The sequence below is a fragment of the Ursus maritimus genome, unplaced genomic scaffold (genome assembly GCF_017311325.1).
Source record: "Ursus maritimus isolate PB19 unplaced genomic scaffold, ASM1731132v1 scaffold_17, whole genome shotgun sequence".
Taxonomy (NCBI): domain Eukaryota; kingdom Metazoa; phylum Chordata; class Mammalia; order Carnivora; family Ursidae; genus Ursus; species Ursus maritimus.
The window spans coordinates 36,953,749-36,979,498 of record NW_024424119.1 but is presented as its reverse complement, the minus strand read 5'-3'; the positions used below and the strand labels follow the sequence as shown (position 1 = coordinate 36,979,498).

At 38.1% G+C, this 25,750-nt stretch overlaps 1 protein-coding gene across 1 annotated transcript in view; it reads left to right on the top strand.

The window, feature by feature from the left end:
- The window catches only part of TMEM245 (transmembrane protein 245), a 99,144-nt gene that overhangs the window by 19,768 nt on the left and 53,626 nt on the right, over positions 1-25,750 (top strand). Inside the window, exons 4-7 of the mRNA XM_040631686.1 lie at positions 5,853-5,969; positions 8,270-8,488; positions 10,792-10,961; positions 19,335-19,439. Coding sequence (XP_040487620.1) covers positions 5,853-5,969; positions 8,270-8,488; positions 10,792-10,961; positions 19,335-19,439 — 611 coding nt within the window. The remainder of the gene's footprint in view (positions 1-5,852; positions 5,970-8,269; positions 8,489-10,791; positions 10,962-19,334; positions 19,440-25,750) is intronic.

The window sequence follows — 25,750 nt, the reverse complement described above, 5'->3', positions numbered from 1 at the left end:
GGCTTATTTTTCAGACTCTCTCAAAGATGAGTCACTACTTGATTAAATTACTTGTGAAGAGGTGGGTTTAGTAATTTAGGACCTGTGACTAGTCTTTAATCTTATGTAAGGGAGAACACTTTGTTTGAATTCTGACTGGAAGTCTTTTTCTCTTTCTGCTCTGCTATCCCGGGCCATTAGTCATAGGCATTCCCATCCTCTGCTCTCCAGTGGAGCCTAAGAAACCTCTCTTGGGTTCACAGAAATCTAAGTCCTGTCTTGTCTCCGGTGTAATCAGTTTGTTTTTGAAATTTCTGTCTGGAAATCTAAAAAAGCACGTTAATAAGTTCAGATCTTCCTCCTCTTCCCCTCCATGGTTGTCAACAGGGTATTCCCTTGTGGTTATCTGTATAACCATAATCTGGAAACTTGGGGCTTACCTTTAACCCTTCGTCTCTTTTATTTCCTTTATGGGTTCATCATCAAGTCTGGTCCATTTTGACTACTCCCTGCCTCTTTTTTTTTTTTTTTTTTAAGATTTTATTTATTTATTTATTTGCCAGAGAGAGAGAGAGAGAGCACGTAAGAGAGCACGTGCACAAGCAGCAGGAGTGGCAGGCAGAGGGAGAAGCAGGCTGCCCACTGAGCAGGGAGCCTGATGTGGGACTCAATTCCAGGACCTTGGGATCATGACCTGAGCCAAAGGCAGACACTTAACCAACTGAGCCACCCAGGCATCCCTACTCCCTGCCTCTTAAATGCAGCTACTTTTCTGACATCTTCCCTGCTAGCTGCCGCAGACCATGCTATCGTCATGTCTTGCCTGTAGTATTGCCGTAACTTCTTTCCCTGTATCCATTCTTCATCCCCTCCGATATGCTCTTGACCAAACAGCAAGAATGGATCTTTTTATATTTCAAAACTTCATTTATTTACAAACCAGGGGGCTGGGTGTGCTCCTGAAGGGGCAACACGAGAGATCCTTGCAGTGATGAGCCTGTCCTATATTTTGTGTCCATGCTGATAATTCTTGTCACAATATTGTACCTCAGTGTTGCACGATGTTACCACTGGGGGAAACTGTGTAAAGGGTAGACAGGATCTCTCTGTGTTATTTCCTACAATTGCATGTAAAGCTACAATTATCTCAATAACATTTCAGTAGAAATATTATTATCCTGTTTAAAACTCTTCACTACTTTCCTACTCCTTTTAGAATAAAGCCTAAAGTACTTACTGTGGTCTTCTGTGACTTGCATCATCTTGCTCACCATGTCCAGCCTGGTTTATTTGATACCAGTTTCCTGCTAGCTGTGTTCCAGACACACTGGCCTTCTTACACTATCTTTAACCTGCTAGTGTCTTCACTTACAGTCTTCCTACTCACCTCCTTCTGCCCAAAATATTATTCTTTACATTCTTTTGTTTAATTCCTTCTCATCCTTTGTATATCAGCTTCATTTTCTTTTCTTTTTTTGCATTTTATTTTAATTTAAATTCAATTTAATTAACATATACTGTATTATTAGTTTCAGTGGTAGAATTTAGTGATACGTCAGTTGCATATAACACCCAATGCTCATTCCATCAAGTGCTCTCCTTAATGCCATTCACCCAGTTACTCCCTCCCTCCACCCACCTCCCCTCTAGCAACCCTCAGTGTTTCCTGTAGTTAAGAATCTCTTATGGTTTGTCTCTCTCTCTCTGTTTTTGTCTCATTTTTCCTTCCCTTTCTCTATGTTCATCTGTTTTGTTTCTTAAATTCCACGTGTGAGTGAAATCATATTTGTCTTTCTCTGACTGACTTATTTCGCTAGGATAATACCCTGTAGTTCTATCCACATCATTGCAAATGGTAAGATTTCATTCTTTTTGATGGCTGAGTAATCTTCCTGTGTGTGTGTGTGTGTGTGTGTGTGTGTGTGTGTGTGTGTACCACCTCTTCTTTATCCATTCATCTGTAGATGGACATCTGGGCTCTTACCATATTTTGGCTATTGTAGACATTGCTGCTATAAACATAAGGGTGCCTGTGCCCCTTCGAATCACTATGTTTGTATCCTTTGGATAAATACCTAATAGTGCAATTGCTGGGTCATAGAGTAGCTCTATTTTTAACTTTATTAGGAACCTCCATACTGTCTTCCAGAGTGGCTGCACCAGTTTGCATTCCCACTAACAGTATAAGAGGGTTCCCCTTTCTCCACATCCTCCCAACATCTATTGTTTCCTGACTTGTTAATTTTAGCTGTTCTGACTGGTGTGAGGTGGTATCTCATTGTGGTTTTGTTTTGTATTTCCCTGATGCCAAGTGTGTGGAGCATTTTTTCATGTGTCTCTTGGCCATTTGGATGTCTTTGGAGAAATGTCTGATCATGTCTTCTGCCCATTTCTTGATTGGATTATTTATTTTTTGGGTGTAAGTTCTTTATAAATTTTCGATACTAACCTTTTGTCTGATAAGACATTTGCAAACATCTTCTCCCATTCCATAGGTTGCCTTTTAGTTTTGTCAACTATTTCCTTTGCTGTGCAAAAACTTTTTGTCTTGTTGAAGTCCCAGTAGTTCATTTTTGTTTTTGTTTCCCTTGTCTTTGAATATGTGTCTAGCAAGAAGTTGCTGCGGCCGAGTTCAAAGAGGTTGCTGCCCGTGTTCTCCTCTAGGATTTTGATGGATTCCAGTCTCACATTTAGGTCTTTCATCCATTTTGAGTCTATTTTTGTGTATGGTATAAGGAAGTGGTCCAGTTTCATTCTTCTGCATGTGGCTGTCCAATTTTCCCAACACCATTTGTTGAAGAGACTGTCTTTTTTCCATTGGATGTTCTTTCCTGCTTTGTTGAAGATCAGTTGACCATAGAGTTGAGGGTCCATTTTTGGGTTCTCTATTCTGTTCCATTGATCTATGTGTCTGTTTTTATGCCAGTACCATACTGTCTTGAATATTACAGCTTTGTAATATAGCTTGAAATCTGGAATTGTGATACCTCCGGCTTTGGTTTTCTTTTTCAACATTCCTTTGGCTATTTGGGGTCTTTTCTGGTTCCATACAAATTTTAGGGTTGTTCGTTCCAACTCTGTGAAAAAAGTTGATGGTATCTTGATAGGGATTGCATTAAATGTGTAGATTGCTCTGGGTAGCATAGACATTTTAACTGTTTGTTTTCCAATCCATGGGCGTGGAACGTTTTTCTGTTTCTTTGTGTCTTCCTCAATTTCTTCATAAATGTTGTATACAGAGTACAGATCCTTTACCTCTTTGGTTAGGTGTATTCCTAGGTATCTTATGGTTTTTGGTGCAATTGTAAATGGGATCAATTCCTTTAATTTTGTTTCTTCTGCCTCATTGTTAGTGCATAGAAATGTGACTAACTTCTGTGCATTGATTTTATATCCTGTAACTTTGCTGAATTCCTGTATCAGTTCTAGCAATTTTTTGGTGGAGTCTTTTGGGTTTTCTATATAGAGAATCATGTCATCTGTGAAGAGTGAGAGTTTGACTTCTTCTTTGCCAATTTGGATGCCTTTTATTTCCTTTTGTTTTCTGATTCTCAGCTTCATTTTCATTTCTTAAAGAGAAGCTATTCCTGATTCTCCAGACTAAATCAGATTTTTTCAGTTAGGAGTTCATAAAATAGCTAGTATGTTTCCTTTCTAGCAGTCACTGTAGTTTGTATGCATTCACGTTTGTGTGGTTCTTTTTTTATTTTTTATTTTTTATTTTTATTTTTTAAGTAATCTGTATTCCCATTGTGGGGCTCAAACCCACAACCCCAAGATCAAGAGTAGCACACATGCTTTATTAAGTGAGCCAGCCAGGTGCCCCTCTTTTTCTTTTTCTTTTTTTTTTTAAGGTGAATTAACAAATTATTCCCTAAGTACAGTAAGAATTTTTTTTTTCCCATGTGGTTCTTTAATTCGTATCTGTCTCTTCCACTAGACTCCATGGGGGCAGGGTCTGTGTCTTTATCCCTAGCATTCAATACAGTGAGTAATGAGGACATGTGAGACATGAAAGACAGTGTCTTTCACTCTCAACCTTGTTCCCTCATTGGCGTGTAAAAAACATCTTACATACTTAGGCCAGAAGAAGAGATCCTAATCCAGATCCCTTGTTCTCTTCCCAGATCATGAATTTGACTTTCTCTTGGATTGCCTAAAAATAAACCTCTGTTAAGCATTTATTAGAGGAAGAATAGGATATGGTTGAGTAAGGTGCATGCTCTTGATCCTGATGGTTCAGGATCAGTGAGCCATTTCAGGGCCTGGTCTACTTGTCTCTGGGAGATGGCCAGCCTTGGATTTGCTGAGTGGGTGGAATTCCTTTGGAGCTGAAATTCATTGGCTTTCTGAATGGTCAAGGCTATTTTCATTGGCTTGGCAGAATTCTATGTTGTTACATTGTATATTGGCCTACCAAAAGTGAGGTCCCATCTCTATGAGTGTGGTTATATGATTTGGTGAGTGTTCGTGCTCTTAGTTGTGGACAGTAGAGTCCACACCAGCTAGTCTAAATAGAAGGAGAGAGTGGTCAGCATGTAGAATTTTTACATGTAGGATTTTTGGGAAGACCAGACAATTAATTAAGCTTGGATCTGACACAGGCAGAAGCAATGCAACTGGGTAAAGTGCTCAGTGACACCAAAGGACTATTTGAGCAGAAGTACCACAGCTGCCACAAAGTTAGACATCAGATAGCAGAACTTTTAGAACTTCTGCTAAGTAAGTTCTGCAGAAAAACCATATGCCTCCATGACTGTTTGACATGAGAGTGTCCAAATTACAGTGAGTCCCACTTTGGTCTTCTAGGTGTTGCACACATGTGCCTGCTTGGTAGAAACTGCCTTATACATGGGACCTTTGCTACAGGGGAGTCTAAGAAATATAGTTTGTAGCTTTCCAGTCTCTTGGAGGAGGAAAGCATGCTAGAACCTGGTATTGTGTGAGCTAGTCCGTGTTGTCTGCCATCGCAGATTAAAGGCTGACCGTTATAGACAGACCTCATTGACCAGTAAATGTTTTATTTGAGTTCAGTGCAGATGATTAAGCTTGGCGCACTACCTTTTAGGAACTTAACATGGGAACATATAATATGAAACAGAGTAATAATATATTTTAGACTCTCAGTGGTGGATTTTGCCTGTACCGAATTATGTACTTCATAGAGCTATATGGCTTTGCCTAGTACCCATATGTTTGCCTGTTCATTCATGGAATGTTCTTATTGAGAGCACCAAGTGTTGGCCATTCCATACTGTACTGGGAGCTAGTGACACAAAGGGGAGTCAGACGGTCTGCATTCAGGAAACTCACAGACTTGGTGTTGCAATGTTTTTCAACAGACATGTGCATTCACATTAACTTGTGAAGTTAAAAAGTAAAAAAGCGGACTCCACATTTAGATATCTACTCTCAGCTGCACGCACCAGTGTGAGGTTCCTAAAGGAGACTGATATGCAGAGTCCAGGAACCAAATTTTTAGCAGACTTTCCTTTTGATTCTTTTTTTTTTTTTTAAGATTTTATTTATTTATTTGACAGAGAGAGAGAGACAGCCAGTGAGAGAGGGAACACAGGCAGGGGGACTGGGAGAGGAAGAAGCAGGCTCCCAGCGGAGGAGCCCAATGAGGGCTCGATTCCAGGACTCTAGGATCAAGCCCTGAGCCTAAGGTAGACGCTTAACGACTGAGCCACCCAGGCGCCCCTTGCTTTTGATTCTTAAGCAGTCTCCCTTGGTGAAGAATCCCTGGTCCAGTGGATCAGTTAATAACCATTTCGTTTTATTGCTTTTGAAATCTGAGGACTATGTTTCAGTTTGCAGCAGTTGTTTCCCACTTTGCTTAAAAAAGTTTTAAACACATGCTTGTTTTACAGGAGCAGAGTTACCAGGGCAGGTTATTTCCATGGCAGCTTCTACTCTAGCAACCTTGGCCATCTCTATCACAGGGTACGAATCGAGCCCCGAGGACCCGCCCTCCGCCCAACCTGCAGGTGACTCACCTTACGAAGGAATGTTTTCAAAATCATTCTGGAAAATGAAATACGCTTTATAAAGGATAAACTTAAGGACATGAGCATCACAGAATGCAATTTACTGGTTCTTCATTTTCCTTTGATTTCCTCTGATTTTTACACTTTTTCCTTCTCTCATCCTTGTTCTCACATAATCACATTTTTCGTGCTTTTAATTATTTACCTTTTTATGTTTCTTATCTTGAATCTTCATCTTTTCCTTTTTTTTTTTTTTTAGATCAAATGCTTTTCTTATTTTTTTTTTGTTATTCCTTCTCACTTTCATTTTATTTTCTTTTTCTTGGTGCCCTATGTACCTTCTCCCATATTTTTTTCCCACTTAATCCTTTCCTTATTTTCCACGTATATAGCTGTCAGTTCTTCTCCACTGTTCTGTTTTGCTCTAACTCTTCACATTGCTTTTGTTGTTGACCCAGTTTTTTCTTTGGTTTTTCTTTTCTGTCTTACGGTCATCCATTTCTTTGGCATTTCTTGCTTTTCTTCTCAAAGTTTGCTTTGCATGCCTCATGCTGTTAATATATTAACTGTTTCCCCTAAAACGGACCTGTTTGGTTGTTCTGGATCCCAGGGTCCTAAGAGATCTAGCTGGTAGATTTATATCAGCTTTGAAGTCACACTGTACTCACATAGAGTTCAGGAAGGAAAGGGCCATCTCTGTGCCAAGCAGTCTATTAGTGCCAGGGGATTTGCAGTTAAGGAATATTTTTGGTGAGCTCTTCCTGAAGAACTGACTTTACAAAAGGAGGGATCAGCTAAGGAAAAGTCCTTTGGGGTGGTAGGAAAACACATCTTTATTGCACATTGAATCATGTTTTCAAAATGAAGAGGGGATGATGATTTGGTTATGGACTTATTCTTCTAAGTATCTGCCACACCCACCAACATGAAGTTTCCAAATTAAAAAGATTCTCAAAGAGCGAAGTCAAACATATAACTAGTTTGGTCTTTAGCACCAGACCTCATGGTAGAATGTTCGTTCTAGTGAGGTGGGCTGACTTACCGTGGTGCTAGTGTATCAGTAGTAACAATTTACTCACAGATAAACATGTGACATTAGAAGATGCTCTAAGGACATTATAATATAGCACTCAGAGGGCTGCTGTGTAGTTGCTTATGAACATTATGCAATGAGAGGGAAGGCTGTCTTCCAGCAGTATTTAGTGAGCACCCACTGTATGTCAGGTACTATTCTATGTGCTATTCAGCGGAGGGAGAACAAGACAGACAAGGTCTTAGCTCTCCTGGAGGTGACATTCAGCTGAAGGAAGAAAGTGCGACAGGGTAAGTGGAACACGATATAACTACATAAAACTATGTAAAAACTATGGGACAAATAGGGAGCTGGGGTGATGGTTATTGTTTCTTTCCTTTATTTTCGAGACTTTATATGAATCATAATATATTTTTGTCATTAGCTTTTTTTATGGGAGGTAAATTGCAGGTTGTAGGGTCTTACTCCTTTTCATCATCGTGGCATATACTGAGTAATATTGCTTTAAGACTTACATGATTTTGAGGTATATGATATATTTTGGTAAAAGCAGGAAATAGAAATAATATAACCCTGTAGTAAAGGGTAACGTGGTAGTTTCATTGTTAGAAAACAGTACCTTATGTGAAATCATTTGGTAAGGTCTCCTATATTTGAAAATTCCTCACCCCCAGCAATCCGTCATTGTTTTATTTCTCATTCTAAGGGAAAGACCTGTTTCAAAGCCCTGGGTTCCTTCCTTTAAGAGCAGTTGGCTCCATTTTAAGTGAAATGGCACCAAAAAGCCATGTTGTATCAGAAATATATACATATATATCTAATAAAATTATATTAAAAGAGGAGGCATTTTTAGATCTAGGAATTCTGTATGTTAATATTTGTTGCTTTATACAGTTTGAGGAGTTTTCATGGGCTAATTATAATTCTCAGCTATTTTGTCATAGTTTTTTGTTTATGTATAATATATATATATATTATATATATTTGTCATAAAACTTTGAACAGTGTGAAATATATAAAGTAACAAGTAAATCACCATTCCCACCCTACCCCCCAACAAACTTAATTTCCCTAGATATAATTACGGTCAGTAGTGTAATTCTCCACACATTTTCCGGTGCATGTGCCAACATACATCCAGTTAACCCAGTGCGATCACACTCTCACAGTCCATTTTGGAGGCTTACAATAGAGTAGTCCAGCGAATTGCTCCGTAGGACTGTTAACTAATGTGGACTAATAGAGTGGTGATTCCCCCCCTTTTCAGAAAGCATGGACAGAGGAGAGCCCCCTCCTGCGCTATCCTCCTCTCCTTCACCTTCCTCCCCTTCACCCACTCTGGGCAGAAAAAGGCCTGAAATGGGAACGTTTGTCAGGAAGAAGAAAACCAGCGACATCTACTTCGTGTCCCTCGTGTGGGCCATTATCGGAGTGCAGCTCTGGCTGAACCTGTGGATAGTGCAGCTGCTGCCCGTGCCTATTGCGGGTAATTATGCTCTGTGTTTGAAGACTTCTTTAACTTTTGCATTGTAATATTTGAGGTAATATTACTCTCTTTTAAGAATAAAACAATTGTATATTTAAAGCGGTCTTCTAAGACTGGAAAGGTAAGTAATTCAGGTGAGTTGTGGAAGAGTCTTTTATTTCATGCTTTCGTGGTTGGAAATATATATATTTATATTTATATATTTATTTATATTTATATATATATTTATTTATTTACAGATTTTATTTATTTGAGAGAGACAGAGAGAACATGAGCAGGGGAGAGGCAGAGGCAGAGGGAGAAGCAGACTCCCCGCTGAGCAGGGAGCCCTGATGCGGGGCTCAATCCCAGGACCCTGAGATCATGACCTAAGCCGAAGGCAGATGTGAGCCACCCAAGTGCCCCCTTTTCAAACTTATTAAGTCCTCAGTTGATGCTCGGGGTCCTGCCATCCAGATACCTCCTAAATTTGATGAGTCCTTTCTCCTTTATTAAAGCTTTTCACTATTGATTTAAACAGAATTTCCTTTTTGGTAGCCTATTCACCATGGTTTAAAAATCTAAACTCATTGGACCATTTACTTTCTAGATCCTTAGTTTTAATTAAAACTTAATATTCTCATTAACTTGGACAGTTAATGAAATCGTTACCTTTTTTTAAAAAAATTTCTTTTTAAAGATTTGTTATGATCGGAACACCGTGTAGTGCCTGTCCTTGGGGAGCACAGAATGTGAAGCTCAGAGTTTGTATCTGCTTCTTGCATCCTCGAACAGAGCTTCTGTTTGGCAGTTGGAACAAGATAACAGTTGTAACTGAGCAAGTCACAGAGTACATACCATTGCCATGCTTTCTGTTAAGGAATTTGTAGAAATGCTTAGTGAAATAGTTTAAATTGCTCTTTCTGGATTGTTCCATACATTTTTGGTGTTACCAAATGATTTATTTTATGCTGCCAAATGTGTCAGGTACTGTTGGCACCCCCTTCTCTTTAAAATTTGTTAGCAGGACTTAACATTTATCCTAGTCCTTTCTTGACCTTCAGACCATCATAACAATTTGACGTGGCTTTAGGAGAGCAGGCTTTGAACAGGTGGCCCCCAGAACATTTTCTACAGCCTATAATTACTCTGAGCTTATTCTAGAGACCATAGGAGCTTTCCTAGGATCTCTGTAGAGATTTAGAAATGTTAATGATGGAATTGTTGAACTGGCATGTAACACTGAGTTCATGGTTCAGAAGAGTAAACTGTGAACCATTAGATTGCGTGGCCCAGGCTAAGGACACAGAAATCCCCAGACTTTCCCCAGGGAAATTATAATAGTTGGGATCAATTATCCAGGGTCCAGACTTCAAGGTACCCCCACAGATAAGTAGCACTTCCTTCTGGCCACACCATCTTCTTAGTTGGCCTTTAATAGGAAGCTCACCCCCTGCTTGTAGGACAGCCTCGCTGCCCAATGCAGAGGGTACATTCGTATTGTGCTCCGTGAGTGGTCTCTGCAGAGGCGGTGCCCTGCATAGCCTCAGGGACCATCTGTAACAACCCTGCTTGTCCCTACTCTGCTTCTCTGCTGAAGCCTGCTGAGAGTTTCACATGTACAGAGCAGCATCAAGTAGAGAAATACAGATACCAGAGATATAAAATCATGGTGTGGCTGGAATCCTCGATACTTTTCTGGCCACTAACATTGTTAAATATCCAAGGAGAAGAATAACATTTGCAAGAGAATCTATAATAGCCAAGGAAATTGGGACATGTTAGGGGTTAGTATTCTTTATCCTGGAAGAGCAAGGTATGAGGGGCTAGGATTGTAGTCCCTGAAATGATGATCAGAGTATCTTACTTTTATACGGGCTGTGAAATAATCCCTGGCTCCTTCAGGGATTCGGCCTTCATGGCGAAGGTAGTACATAGGCAGGCGGGAATTGTGTGATAAGTTATTTGTCCTAATTCTGTCACCTTGGAATACCGCGAACTTTTCATCTCTCTCCTTGCCTTTTTTTCTTAATTGATTTTAAGATTTTATTTATTTATTTAAGAGAGAGAGCACAGAGGAGAGGGAGAAGCAGACTCCCGCTGAGCAGGGAGCCCAATGCTGGGCTCGATCCCAGGACCCCAAGATCATGACCTGAGCCGAAGGCAGATGCTTAACCGATTGAGCCACCCAGGCGCCCCTCTTAATTGATTTTTATTTAATAATAGCTTCGCTGTTTTAGAAAGGTCACGTGAAATTAAAGGACCTTTTCATGTTCTGACTTTGTAATCTGTGTTTTGGTTTTGTATGTGTTCCTTCTTTCTAGTCTGGATCCTCAAAAAGCTTGTTATTCACTTTGGAGTTGTGGACTTCCTGGAGAAACGCTGCCTGGTGTGGTGGCAGGCCGTGGAGCACTTTCTGAGGGAGCGGCAGGAGGCTCTTGCCCCGTGGCCTGTTGTTGGGCTTGGAAAATTCTTGTTAAAAGTTGATAGCAAGGTATTGTATTTTAAGCACTTGGACTGTTTTAATGGAGTTTATGTATACATAGAGTCTGTGTCATAGTATTTGGTGTTTGTACTGTGATTGTTGATGACACATTTAATGTCTACATCTGTGATGAAACCTCAAGTTTAGAATTTTGGCTTTCTGTAAGGATAGGGTAGATTTAGTTTAAATCAGTATTGTGTATGTAGGTTTCCCTCTTAAAATGGGAGAAAAGGTTATTATGGAACAGCTGTTCAACTCATTTTAGAAGGACCAAATTGAAATCTGGAACGATAAGTGACATGCCTAAAATTATATTGCCAGGTAATGGCGCCTCAGTGTGGTGTTTCTGGAGTAATTCCCACATGTCAGGTAGTGGGCTAAGTCCTCAGGAAAATCCACTGACTCACAGAAAATTAGGTGCAGGAACTCTGTTTAGTGGAGAGACAGCAATCCATTAAAATTTAGAGGCATTGGTTAGGAGCGTGAACCCTGATTCCAAACTGGTTTCAGATCCCAGTTCTGCTGCTTACTAGCTATGTGATCTTGGGTGAATTTCTTAACCTTTCTATGCCTTGTTTTCCTTATCAGTACAATAAATATAATAGCATGCACCTCGGGGAACGACTGTGGGGGTTAAATGAGTTAGTAAACGTATAGTTTCTGGATCGGAGCCTGATTCATAGTAAGCTCTGTGTGTTAGCTGTGGTTTTAGTTTGTGGAGGAAAGTGTGTGCAGGATTCAGTGGTAGTCCTGAGCAAGAGAGGACTCGCTGTTGGCCAGGCAGTGGGACCCGGGAGGTTTTGCCAAAGAGGTGATGCCAGAGCAAATTGTGAAGCACAGGTAGGAGTTTATTAGGTTGACAGGGCAGGAAGAACAGGTGGACAGAGCCATGCAGAGATAGGTAGAGACTGCTGCAGCGTGACTTCTTAGCACCAAGGACACAGTCATGGTGGGCTATATGAAGACGCAAGGCTGGAGAGTCAGGCAAGACCGAATCGAGTTCTTTGTGGGTGCTGTGCTGTATGAGCTGGACTTCCTCCTGGGGCAACAGAGATGCAGGGGGATAAGTTTTTTTTGTTTTTTGTTTTTGTTTTAAGATTTTATTTATTTATTTATTTGGGAGAGTGAGTGAGAGGGAGAGGTAGAGAGAATCTGAAGCGGACTCAGCACTGAGCACAGAGCCCAATGTGGGTTTCAATCCCACAACCGCTAGATCATGACCTGAGCCGAAACCAAGAGCCAGACGTTTAACCGACTTGAGCCACCCAGGCTCCCCAGGGAGATAAGGTTTTCTTAAGTATTGCTTTTCTGTCATCCAGAAAATTTGCCAGTTTTAATTCCCATCAGTGTAACATAGGGCAGTGCCCATTTCCTGAGCTCCTGCTAATGCTAGATGTTACAATGTAACAAAAAGCCTTTTCAGTTTCATAAAAAGAAGTATCTCAGTGTCATTTTAATTTGAAATTTTAAAAAATGAAAATGAGTTTGCTTATTGGCTATTTATATTTTTATTTTGTGATTTGCCTATTTGTATTCATTTTCCAACTTTTTAAATAAGGAAGAGTCTAAGACTTCTCATAAATTTTAACATTTATCACATCTTCCTGGTATTGGGGTGAAGCTTTGTCTTACTAGAGCAGATATAGTCCTTCAGACTGTTTAAAGAGGGTGACTCTTACTTTGGTTAACTTCGGACAGCCTTACCACTATCAGAAGGGTTGGACACTAAATCTTGTTTTCAGAATCCCGCGTACTTGTATTTGGAACCCTTCACTTAGGACAACTCTATAGTTGTGTCATTTGAAGTTCTGAGGGTATCAAAAGTATTTGTGATGAATTAGCCTTGTAAAAATTTGTCATTTTTTATTCAAATTTTTATGCTAATTTGTTCTTCTTACGAGAGACAGTAAAATGAATAAAACAAGCATTTTGGGCTATAATGAACATATCAGAATAAATGGCTATTGCAAACTGAATATTTGTCTAGTTATAATTGATGCTGTAATCATGTTCTATCTAGTATAATGTATATGGGCTGCTGCTTTGGGGAATAAGTATATTTTTCATGTTTCTGTTACATTTTGATTGATCAGACTAGTGTTTTTGAAAATATTCCTCTATAGGAGATTGTTCGAAGTATAGTCTTAAACATGCATTGGGTGTACTTTTAGTAAAAACTCTGCGAAGAGCATTTATAGTTACTCTGATGAAATTATGCTTTTTAGCTTTCATAGTTTTTATATCACTAGTTATGCCTTAAATCCTATTTTTAACAAGTTTTACCTCATGTGTCTACTAACGATCATTAGTTATTATAGCGCTAAATATTGTGAGGTGTTTAGATGAGGTAACATTTATGTGCAAGAAAGGATGTTATGTAAAGTAGAAAAATGTGTGTCTAAAAAATTTAGTTGGAAGGAAATACACCAAATATTAACAGAATCTTAGGTGTGTCTGCTCTTTGGCCAAGTGGTCACTGTTCCAAATGAGCCCTGACGTGTTTTACTGTTTAAAAAATGTGAAATACCCAGTACTATAAAGCCACAATCACAAAGTTCAGTGAACACGTAGTGTATGAACGTGAATTATATCGGGACTAAAAATCCTTTTGGTACGTGATATGTGAAAGAATCTTATTATTCCGATCTTTGGAGTTTGGTGTGACTATTTAAGCTGACAAGCAGCCGGTTATTTTACGTATTTTTAATTGTTGAACTGCTGACAAAGCTTGTGGTTATTTTAATCATTGTATATCTTAAACGAACACTGTATTCACTTGATTTTAAAACTTTGTTAATGCATTACAATTATTTTTCTAGTTTTCGTCTTGTTTTTTTGGTCTGGGATTATTTCCTCCTCATACTCTCGGTGACTTTCTTTTCTTTTCATACTATTATTGCATTCTCTAATGATGTTCCACTGTTCTTATCTTCTCTTTCTTACCTTACCCCCTATCCTCAAGCTCTGGCACTGGCTAAATAAGAAGGTAAATGAACACATGGATGTTGGTTTTTACTATTGAATTCTGTAACTTCCCCCTGTATCTCCATGCTCATTCTGTTTCCATATGTCAAAATTAGTTTTTGCTTTTAAAGTTCAAATTAATAAGCTATGGAAGGTCGTGAAGCATTGACACTATCACAGTATAATTTGCTAAACACCCAAAGCTATTTATTTAGGATATACGGTTGGTATCTCCTTGCCTAGGTGTGTGTAAGAAGTTCTGTGTTGTAGTCCTTTTGTCTGCTGTGAGTGAATGCCATTCCTTTTCAGCTCTATAATGTGGCCCTGTTCTAGTCTTAGTTTGATGTGTGAGGGCACATTAGGCAAGACTTATCGAAAAGGAAAGATAACTTTTTTTTTTTAAAGATTTTATTCATTTATTTGAGAGAAAGAGCATGAGCAGTGGGGAGAGGCAGAGAGAGAGAGGGAGAAGCAGGCTCCCTTTTGAGCAGGAAACCAGCTGTGGGGCTGGATCCTAGGACCCCTGAGCCGAAGGCAGATGCTTAACCGACTGAACCACCCAGGTGCCCCGGAAAGAGAACTTTTTGTTGCTACTTATTTTATAAATGACACAGGAATTTTTTTAAAAAGATAAATCTGTGAAATACTTGATTCACTTGGCTGGTAACTTTATATAGTGTCTATTTTTTTTTTTAATAGCTATTCTAGAATTTCATTTTTAACTTAAAAAAGATTGTGGTCATGGCCTGTGACCTTTAATTTCATGTGTTTTCCACATGTATGTATGGTGAATGCTTCACATGATTTGGATGGAATAGGTACATTTTTAATAACTTCGATAAAGGATAATCCAGATAAATTAGGAGTGCTGTACTTGTGACATATAGCCCACATATATAAATTTATCAAATCCCTGGGACAGATAGCAAGAGATGACATTTATGTGTATTGTGTTTAAACACAAAAAAACTCTAAAATTTTCGGTGGAGATATTATGGCAGACCTTAAGAAGAATGTGGTACTTCTTAGAAATAGACCAAGGTGGCACTTTTGAGTATAGAGATTAGGGTTTTCTTCTTTCTTTTTGAAGAAGAAGAAAGGGGGGACTTGACAATGCCTTAAACTTCTTTTTTATTTTATTTTATTTTTTTTATTTTAATGTTTTTTTATTATATTATGTTAGTCACCATACAGTACATCCCTGGTTTCTGATATAAAGTTTGATGATTCATTAGTTGCGTGTAACACCCAGTGCACCATGCAATACGTGCCCTCCTTACTACCCATCACCAGTCTATCCCATTCCCCCACCCTCTCCCCTCTGAAGCCCTCAGTTTGTAAACTTCTGAACTTCGGATTGGAAAATCAACAGTGTGTTAAATAAATAAATAAAATAAATAAATAAATAAATAAATAATACATACATACATACGTATGCTTACTGGCGACCCCCCTGTCCCCACCAACATACATGCTTTTGTCTTTACCTCCATTCCCTGCAAAACTAATATGAGTAAATGAGTACAATCCTTGGCAAACGATAGTGCTGCAAACAAAAGTCACATTTTCTTATTTTGATCAAAGTAGGTGGTTTTATACACTTCTCCAACTTGTGTGTATTGAAATGAAATTGTCCTCAAATGGTGAGATAAAGGGGAGCTAAAGTCATTATGTGCAATTTGATTTAACCTTCGATGACTACATGAGTTAGAGCACCTAATTTAGGAGCCTAATTCATAGCTAACCAGTTATGACTCAGTTTTAAAAGATTCCTAAGAGATCAAGTGATGGTTTCTTTTCTTTGGTGATTCTTTGTAGCATAGGTAAAGCATTGGTGGAGAGCAGGAGTGACTGCTGTAAGTTCTGGGACTGTGCGTTCCAGGAAAGCACATAAGTAGGTTGAGGTCTATTTCATTACATTACATCCAAAGTCAGAAAATTTGCAGCATTGGGTATTTGGTATGTCAAGTTCAAGTGGAGTGAACTAGGAAACCAATTCAAGGAAGGGAGGGTGAGAGAACATATCTGTGGTTAATTGAGACATAACCTATTTCTCAAGGCTTGTCTTATTTTTTAATGTTGGTTATTTGCACTAAGACTCAGCTAGAATTAGATTAAAAAAAAAAAGAAAACAAAGCAAAATGAAAGCCTACAGGCCCAGAATAATGAAATAGAAAACCCAGTAGTGGAATGGTAACTTTCTTAATAGCTTGCTATAAATAAAGCCAGTTTAGAAGTTTCAAAGTCTTGCAGTATAACCAGACATTTACTGACCTCTCTAAATTTTAAAAAGTGCATGCCCTTCATTCACACTGGAAACATTCAGAATGTCATTTTAAAATTACTCCCCTTCCCCTTTAAGAAAATAAAGTTTAGGGGCGCCTGGGTGGCACAGCGGTTAGGCGTTTGCCTTCAGCTCAGGGCGTGATCCCAGCGTTATGGGATCGAGCCCCACATCAGGCTCCTCCACTATGAGCCTGCTTCTTCCTCTCCCACTCCCCCTGCTTGTGTTCCCTCTCTCGCTGGCTGTCTCTATCTCTGTCAAATAAATAAAAAATTAAAAAAAAAAAGAAAATAAAGTTTAATAACTAAAATAATTTCTGAGTGTAGAAGACTGGGGAGATCACCAGGGACAGTGTAACTTCTACGGGCAGGCAGTCATGACAGCTAATGGCAGTGATGACATGTGCTGTGGCTCTGGTTGCCCGAAGCTGAGCACAGCACAGGATCTGTCTCCTGGAACAGTGCCTCCGGCATTTCTTAGGAATTCTCTCCTCCATTCCCTTCTGCTTCTCCATTGCTTCTTCAGTCCACGTTTCTCCCTTTTCTTTTTCTTTTTTTTTTTTTACCTTCAAGCTTTCATTCATTTATTTGAGAGAGAGAGCGCGAGCAGGGGCAGAGGGAGAAGTAGACTCTCCCGCTGAGCAGAGAGCCCAATGTGGGGCTAGATCCCAGCACCCTGGGATCATGACCCAAGCGGAAGGCAAATGCTTAACTGACTGAGCCACCCACGCACCCCTATGTTTCTCTTTCTATGTCTGAGTTTCTGTTTCCTTCAGAGTCTTGTTCCAGTCACTCTTTCTGGGAGTTCTTTTCCTCCATCTAAGTTTTTTGTCCACTTTGTTATTTCCTCTTTATTGATTGATCCTACGTTCTATGCACCACCTCACCCCAGCCACACATTTTTTTCTCCTGTTTTGACTTAAAAAAAAAAAAAACAACTCCCTTTATTCTTTAATAAGTCTTTCCCTGTCTCTCTTCCCCAGTCTTCTCTCTACCTCCTTTTGTCCTGTTTTTTCACCTTACCTTAGCCGGCCATAATGTGAATAGATTCCCCCTCCCCATCTTTTTTAGTTTATAAATTGAGCATCTTAAATGGTTTTATTTATTTTAAATTTTGAATGAAACCTCTAACCCTCACTGTTAGCCCTGAATATAAATTTTTATTTAGGTGACTCTTAGTGTGATTTTTTTCCCAATTTTTTAGGTATATGGCTGCTGATAGGAAAATTCTATCCTGGTTTAAAAAACATAAAATTTGATTTTATAATGTGGATATACATAATGTGTTTGTGAATTCCATGTTTTGTATGTTAGAAATACCAAGATTTAAATTTAGATATACTGTCTAAATAAAACATCATTTACATTTAAAGAAATATATTTCAGAATAGACATTTTTTAAAAAAAATTGGGGCTCCCAAGTTATTTTTAGAAATTGTAATTTGTGAATACCAAAATCTCGTCTTAATTCTGAAATTATGTTTGCCTGTTCAAATATATATTTGAGCTTTTACCATGTGCCATGCACTGTCAGCCTTGGGAACTGCAAAGAGGAATAATACAACACTAGCTATTTCCTCAGGAAACTGTCTCAAGAACTATGTGTTGAGTTGGTTTCTGATTGTGAAACTTTTCAGTTTCATTGACTTTAGAACATACTTTCAAAATATGACATCTGACCTTCCATATCTTAGAAACTTGATACTACTTTTTTTAATCTCTGCATTGTCTTTGATGCTTTGGTAGCATGCACTGAAAATTAACTCTTCCGTTTGAAGCTATAATTGTCAAGATAAAAGATGAACTTTTTATCTTTGAGTTCACTGCAGCATTGATCTCTTCGCGATAGTATCTTTCACGAAAGATAAAGGGACGCAAGCGTATAGCATGGAATGGAAAGTAAATGTTTTAGCAGTCTTGTTTTGTTTTTAACCACCATTCTTTGCTCTTGTGTGTTTAACTCACTGGAGAGCATAATTCAGATTTAAATTAAGACTAACTTATTCAGCAATGCTGTAGCTTTTGTAGGGGGTTGAAGGGTGCAGTGTGGTGTTTCAGCAGTCATCAGTCTAATTGACTTTATTTTTGAAATGTTAAATGGTAGCTTTGTATGGCAGGAATTCTAGAAATGTGTCAATTACTATATATTCTGAGAACAAAAATTTTTTAAAATGTAGGATTATTTGTGATTGTGGAAGATGAGAGAAGTTATACTCAGAATGGAATGTCAAGTAGCATTTAGGGAAAGCATAATTTTAATTATTGATTAAGGAATAACCATTACAGTAATGATTACTCTTTATTTACAGTCAGTTTGTCCTAAAGCTTATGTTTTAGAAAGAATGGAGATTTCAAGTGGAATATTAGATCTTAAGAAATATTTTGTTATGAAATATTTCAAATATAAAAAGATGTAAAGAACATCAGTGAGTCTATCCTCTGGCTTGATATAACATTACCTGTATAATTCAGGCCCATTTTGTACCCCTCCTGATCGTGCATTTGCCTACTTGACCCCTCCCCCCAGGGTAGTATTCTGAAATTGATGTTATCATTACCTTAACATTAGATTTTTATTATTACTGTTTTGTAACCCTAATGGCATCAAAGGGAAAAAAATATTTTGAATGTAATTCCTATTTTAATTTGCTCCTATTTTATCTGTATAATTTCGGGCATACCTGTTTTGTAAGAGGCATACTTTTTCTAAAACTATCTATATTTGCTGATTGACAGTAAAATTTCATGAGATTTGAGGTCAGCTAATGTATTATCATTATTTCATTTAAATATTTTATTTCGTTTAGAATATTTACCAGATTATAAATTACAATTTGAAATGTAAATAAATATACCACTGTATGAGAATTCAAATGTAAATATGGATTATGTTCAAATTGACTGCCTTTTCTTAGATAGGACAATAATAAACTCTTTTTTTATATAACAATAGTAATTAATTCTGTTAATTAATTTTCTGAAGTTGCTTACGCCTTTCACTGCTTTAATCGTTATGCCATAGTTTGATTTGCAATGCTGAGTATCCTATTTTGTCTTAATAATATTTGAATATATATGCATTTTTATTAAGCTGTGGTTGACAGATAAGTAATTCTCTTTTTTGTTTCTGTGCAGATGATCATCTGGTTGGAGAAGATGTTAGACAAAATAATAAGCATTTTCATCATATTTTTGTTAGTGATAGGAACCCTTCTTTTAGCTCTTCTCCTGACTGCAAAGGTAGAGTATAACAATTGCTATTGCCATTAATAAACTCTTGTTGGAATTGTAGTATGCAGGGGCGCCTGGGTGGCTCAGTTAGTTCAGAATCTGACTGTTGGTATAAGCTCAGGTCTTGATCTCAGGGTTGTGAGTTCAAGCCCCAAGCTGGGCTCTGTACTGGGCGTGGAGCCTATTTAAAAAAGAATTATAGTACTCATAAGAAGCTGGCAGAAGCTGTCATGGAAAACTTACTCTAATTATAAATATATATAACAAATTATTTAGATTTTTACATTATTAGTTTCGCCATGAATTTGCCTACTTTTAACTTTTTTATGTGCATTTTAATTTTGTTATCAAAATTCTCAGAAATGATCACAGATGAAAAAATTGAGATAGTGAAGAATAAGTGGCTTCTTCTTTTAATGGGAGAACTATGATCTGGTCTCATGAGTCCTAATCTAGTTAGTTCCTTGTTTACTAGATCAGAATTTCTTGATTAGCTCCTTCCCTTTTTGTCTCATTGGTCTTTCTGCTAATTTACCATAGAATCTTTATGTCTTACTTTTCTGGGTCCTTCCAGCTTACATTTCCAGTTCTTTCTCTTCTTAGTTTGGACTGCTGTAACAGAATACCACAGACTGGGTGGCTTAAACAAGAAACATTTATTTGTCACAGTTCTAGAGTTTGGAGGTCTCAGATCAAGGTGCCAGCATGGTCAAGTTCTTGGTAAAGGCACTCTGTCTGGTTTAGAAATGACCATTTTCTCCTTGTACCCTCACATGGAGGAGAGAAAGATCACCTGTCTTGTGTCTCTTCTTATAACGACACTAATCCCATCATGAGGGCTCCATCCTCAAGACCTAATTACTTCCCAAAGGCCCTCTTAACCATCATATGGAAGGTTAGGATTTGAACATAAGAATTTTGGGAGGATACAAACATTCAGGTTTTAACACCCTTCTTTATAAAAACAAAACAAAATAAAACCCATTCTCCAAAGTACAGCTAAAATTTTCTCTGTAGTGATGTATCTTACTGTCTTTTAAAGTAAATTTTTATTATGTATCTTAACCTTTATCTGAAGTCCACTAAACTTCTCATCCTAGATGTTGATATGTTATTTTCCAGGAATTGTGAAGTTTATGTGAAATCATGGATATGAAAAATTTTCATATAGTGCTGTAGAGATATGTTATCAATAGATTTTCTGATATGCAGAATTTACCATTGTTTCCTGCTATGTGAATCTCCACTTGGAAGTCCTGTTCTCCGTTATTCTCAGCCTCAGTATGTCCTCAGTCTTTGCTCCTAACAATTTGCTCTCTCCATATCTCTGTTTCAGTTTCTGTGTAGTTCTTATCTGTTCTTTGGATATTGATCATGTATAGTCACTTATATAAACCATATAGACTTGTTTAGAGACCTTTTTTGTTTTTGTTATATTTTGCCTAAACCTGCCATTATACATTCTTACCTTCTAGTTCTTAGAGAAACCTTATATGATCTTGCTTTTTTTTTTTTTTTTTCTTCTCTCCTCCTCTTCTATTCTACTTACCTTTCTTTGTTTCTATGCTTAGGGTCTTCTTGACTGCTCATCTCAATTCTGTTCATTTTTCAAATCCTTTTTCTTTGTTCAACCCATGCTTCAGTGAGCTTTTGCTTTCCTGAACTTTGATAACATGTATTACTGAACCACTTCTTTGTGGTCTAGGACTCATGAAACCGAGCTTTTGAGAAGGAGACTTATTGGTTATCTATTTATTCTGTCAGCCAGTAATGGATTCTCTAAAACACCATGAGAGTATCCACTTGAATGTCTAATAGCCATCTCAAATGTAACATGTCAAAAACTGAATTTCAGCTCTTCCCTTGCTTGTCTGTTCTCCTCCTGATAGTTTAACTATTTTAGCGTAAATGACCACTCCATTATACTTGCTTAGGTGAAAAGCCACAGGGTCACCCTTGACTACATTCTTTCCTTTGTATCCACATCCAGTTTGTCAGAAAATCCTTTTTGGCTTCATCTTTGGGTAGTAGCAGGGCAAGGATGTCAGATAAATCCTTTCCACAGAAAGCAAGAACAAAACAGTATAAAATTATTAAAAACACTGGGATGCCTGGGTGGCTCAGTTGGTTAAGTGTCTGACGGCCCAGGTCATGATCCCAGGGTCCTAGGATTGAGCCCCGTGTCGGGCTCCCCGCTGAGCAGGGAGTCTGCTCCTCCCTCTCCCTCTGCCCCCCCCCACTTGTGCTCTGTCTCTCTCTCAAATAAATAAAAATTAAAAAAAAAAGTTATTAAAAACACCATATCAGAGCATTGGAAAACCATCTGTTAAGCAACAATTTGAGGAGTATTTGTTCATGAAAAACTGTTACTGCATCTGGTAAAACAGGTGGTTTGTGGCTTTATTCCTTGCAGTTTTTCTCATCCTGCCTAGCTTGGGCAACAGAAACCTGTAGCTTTTCCTGTGGGAGGTGGTAGACTTGGTTTGGGGCTGGCAACAGAGCAACTATAAATTAAAGGGGGGAGATTCTAGAAGCAAGAGAACAATGAAGGGCTTAATAAGAAGATTAATAAACCACACATCCTAAACTGGTATATGGGAGACCCTAAGGAGCCCTATGAACATTGAAAGTCTGGGGAGATTTGCAAATTGGTTATGCCTTTGATTGCATTTCTCAACTCTCACACATCTCAGGTTGCAGACGATGAAGATTCCTATTGTGAAGTATCTGAGCATTTTTGCCAAAATCATTTGCTGACTGCTAAGCTATGCAGGCTCAGGGGAAGGCTTTAGGCTTTAAAAAATAATAATAAAATAAAAAACACTGAGCAGAAACATCAGCGACAGGGAAGGCAGATTTTGCAGCTTCACTGCAGATAAGTTAATTGCTTCCTGAAACAAAAAACAGCTCTCAGAAGAACAAAACAAAATCCAGAGTTGTTACGCATTTTTTAAGCAATTTTTTAAGCGATTTTTTTAACCACAAAAGAAACAAAAGTGTGACTTGGAGGGGGAAAAAAAACAAAAAAGTGGATACTTAAGTAGCACAGATGTTGGATTTAGCAGCTATTATAAATATGTTCTAAAAGTATGCTAATAATGTGTAAACAAATGCAGATGCTGGCAGAGAAATGGAGACTATGAAACAGAACCCGATGGAAATCCTACAGGTGAAAAGAGCAGCAACATGAAAAATTTACTAGATAGGCTCAACGGCAGATTTGGGATCTAGGAAAAAAACACGGATTTGAAGGAAGATCAGTGGAAGGTACCCCATCTGACAAACAAAATATTTTTAAAATAGTGGTTGAGGAGAGACTCAAAGATTTGTAGGATGAGAGCAAAGATTCTTTTTTTTTTTTTTTAAAGATTTTATTTTTATTTATTTATTTGACAGAGATAGAGACAGCCAGCGAGAGAGGGAACACAGCAGGGGGAGTGGGAGAGGAAGAAGCAGGCTCCCAGCAGAGGAGCCCGATGTGGGGCTCGATCCCACAACGCCGGGATCACGCCCTGAGCCGAAGGCAGACGCTTAACCTCTGTGCCACCCAGGCGCCCCGAGAGCAAAGATTCTGACAGACATGTAATTCGCACCCCAGAAAGTGAAAGGAGAAAGAGAAGAGTGGAAAAAATACTTGAAGAAATAATGGTCAAAAACTTCTCAAGTTTGATGAAAAACATTAAAATAGCTAAGAAGCTCAACAAATGCTGAGTGGAATAAGTACATACAAAACAAACCATACTAGACACACATCATAGTCCAACTACTGAAAGCCAAAAAGAAAAGAAAAATCTTGAAGCAAGAGAAAAATTACACATTATGCACAGGAGAACTGCAAAACAAATAATGACTGAGTTCTCGTAATGAACGGTGAATACCACAGGACACTGGAATGACATATTCAGTCTTTGGGGAAAAAACAACTAGTCAACTGAGCATTTTATATTCACTGAAAAATTTTTTTTTAATTTAAAGATTTTATTTATTAGAGCACATGCACATGAGACTGAGAGAGCAGGGAGCCCGATGCGGGGCTCGATCCCAGAACTCTGGGATCATGACCTGGGCCGAAGGCAGATGCTTAACTGACTGAGCCACCTTGGTGCCCCTCTGAAACTATTCTTTAAAAGTAAAGGCAAAATAAAAGTATTTCTAGATAACCAAAACTGAGAATTTGTTAATAGCAGACCTACAGTATAAGGAATGCTAAAGGAATTCCTTCAGACGGAAGAGAAATGATTCCAGAAATAACCTGTATCCAAAGAGAGGAATGAAGAACACCTGGTAAATATGTGGGTATATATAAAAATTATATTCCCCCCCTTTTCAGTTAAACAAACGGACTATTTAAAGAAAAGTAAGAAACACTGTATTGTAGAGTTTATAATACACATAGATGAACTATATATGTATAACCATAGCACAAAGAAGAAGACTGGGAGGGGCGCCTGGGTGGCACAGCGGTTAAGCATCTGCCTTCAGCTCAGGGCGTGATCCCGGCGTTCTGGGATCGAGCCCCACATCAGGCTCCTCCGCTATGAGCCTGCTTCTTCCTCTCCCACTCCCCCTGCTTGTGTTCCCTCTCTCGCTGGCTGTCTCTATCTCTGTCGAATAAATAAATAAAATCTTTAAAGAAAAAAAAAGACTGGGAAACAATTATACTGGTATGAAGTTCTTATATTTTATTGGAGGTAAGTTAGTATTAACTTGAGGTGGTCTGTGATAAAAATGGGGTAAGCTTAAGATAAAGAGTAACCACTAACAAATTTTAGAGACCTAAAATGGTATATTAAAATATAATTGCTTAACACAGAAGGCAGTAAAAGAATAATAGGGATGAGACAGAAAGCAAATAGCAAAATAGCAGACCTAAATCCAGTCATATCAATGGGTATATTAAATGTGAGGCAATTAAATAATCAAATGGCAGAGATTTTCAGACTGGATATAAAACAGCGAGTTCTAGCTCAGTGGTATCTATAAGTGATTTGCCCTTGAAATTCAAAGCCATAAAAAGATTGATAGTAAAAGGATGAAAACAGATACACCATGCAAACTAAACATAAGAACTGTAGAGTGATTATATTAATATCAGACAATTTTTTAGATATTACTGAAGACAAGAAATAAGGACTTTCATAATGATGAGAGGTAATACTGCAGTAGGACATACCAATTTTAAATGTGTATGTTCCTAACAATAGATCTCTAAAATACATGACGCAAAATATTCAGAATTAAAAGGAGAAATAGACAAACCAATCATTATAGTTAGGGATTCAGTAATACTCTTCTTGCAATAATTGAGAGAATAAGTAGGTAGCAAATTAATAAGAATATAAAGGTCTTGAAAAACACTGTCAGCCAGTGTGAAGTGACAACAGCAGAATCATGTTCTTTCAAGTAAACATGGAATATCAGGATAAACCATATACTCAATATACCTAATTAAAAAATAGTAAAATATAGGGGCAACTGGATGGCTCAGTCAGTTAAGTGGCTGCCTTCGGCTCGGGTCATGATCTTGGGAAGTAAGCCCCAAGTCAGGCTCCCTGCTCAATGGGGAGTCTGCTTCTCCCTCTGCCCCTCCCACTGTCACTCTCTTTTTCGCTCTCTCTGTCCAAGAAATCTTTTAAAAAATAGTAAAATATAGAGCATGTTCTCTGACACTGGCTTGTTTCTTTTTATTGCTCTCTCTCTCTTTTTTTTTTTAATAGTTAATGTTAGAGGGTGAGAGTGCGAAGGGCAGAGGGAGAGAGAAAATCTCAAGCAGACTCCATGCTGAGCGGGGATCCCGACACAGGGCTTGATCTCACAACCCTGAGGTCATGACCTGAGCTGAGATCAGGAGTTAGACGTTTAACCAACTGAGCCACCCAGGCACCCCATCCCCTCGTTTTGTTGGTTATTTATTTAGCAAGGTAAATGCTGAGATGCAGTTTCAGCTGGCTTTTTTTTTTTTTTTTCAGAAACCTTACTAAATTCCTTATTTGCTTGTATGTCTCACACTGCAGCATAATTTTATAAGCTCATGCGGTGTTGATATTGCTTACATATACTATAGACACAGGTGTGTGAACTGAATATATTTACCTCTTTGGCTTTTGTATAAGTATTTGAACGTATCTTTTTATGTAATTTTTCCTGAAGTTGAGCTTCTTGAAGGCGAGCTATTATATATTTTCCATACTGAGGGTCATAGGACATTATGCCTAACAGCTATTCAGTACAGGTTTCTAAATTAATTAAAACTAAGATGTATAACTGTTTGACTCTAAAAGCATTGTTCCAATAGTAGTGTAGAAAAATAAATGTTAAAT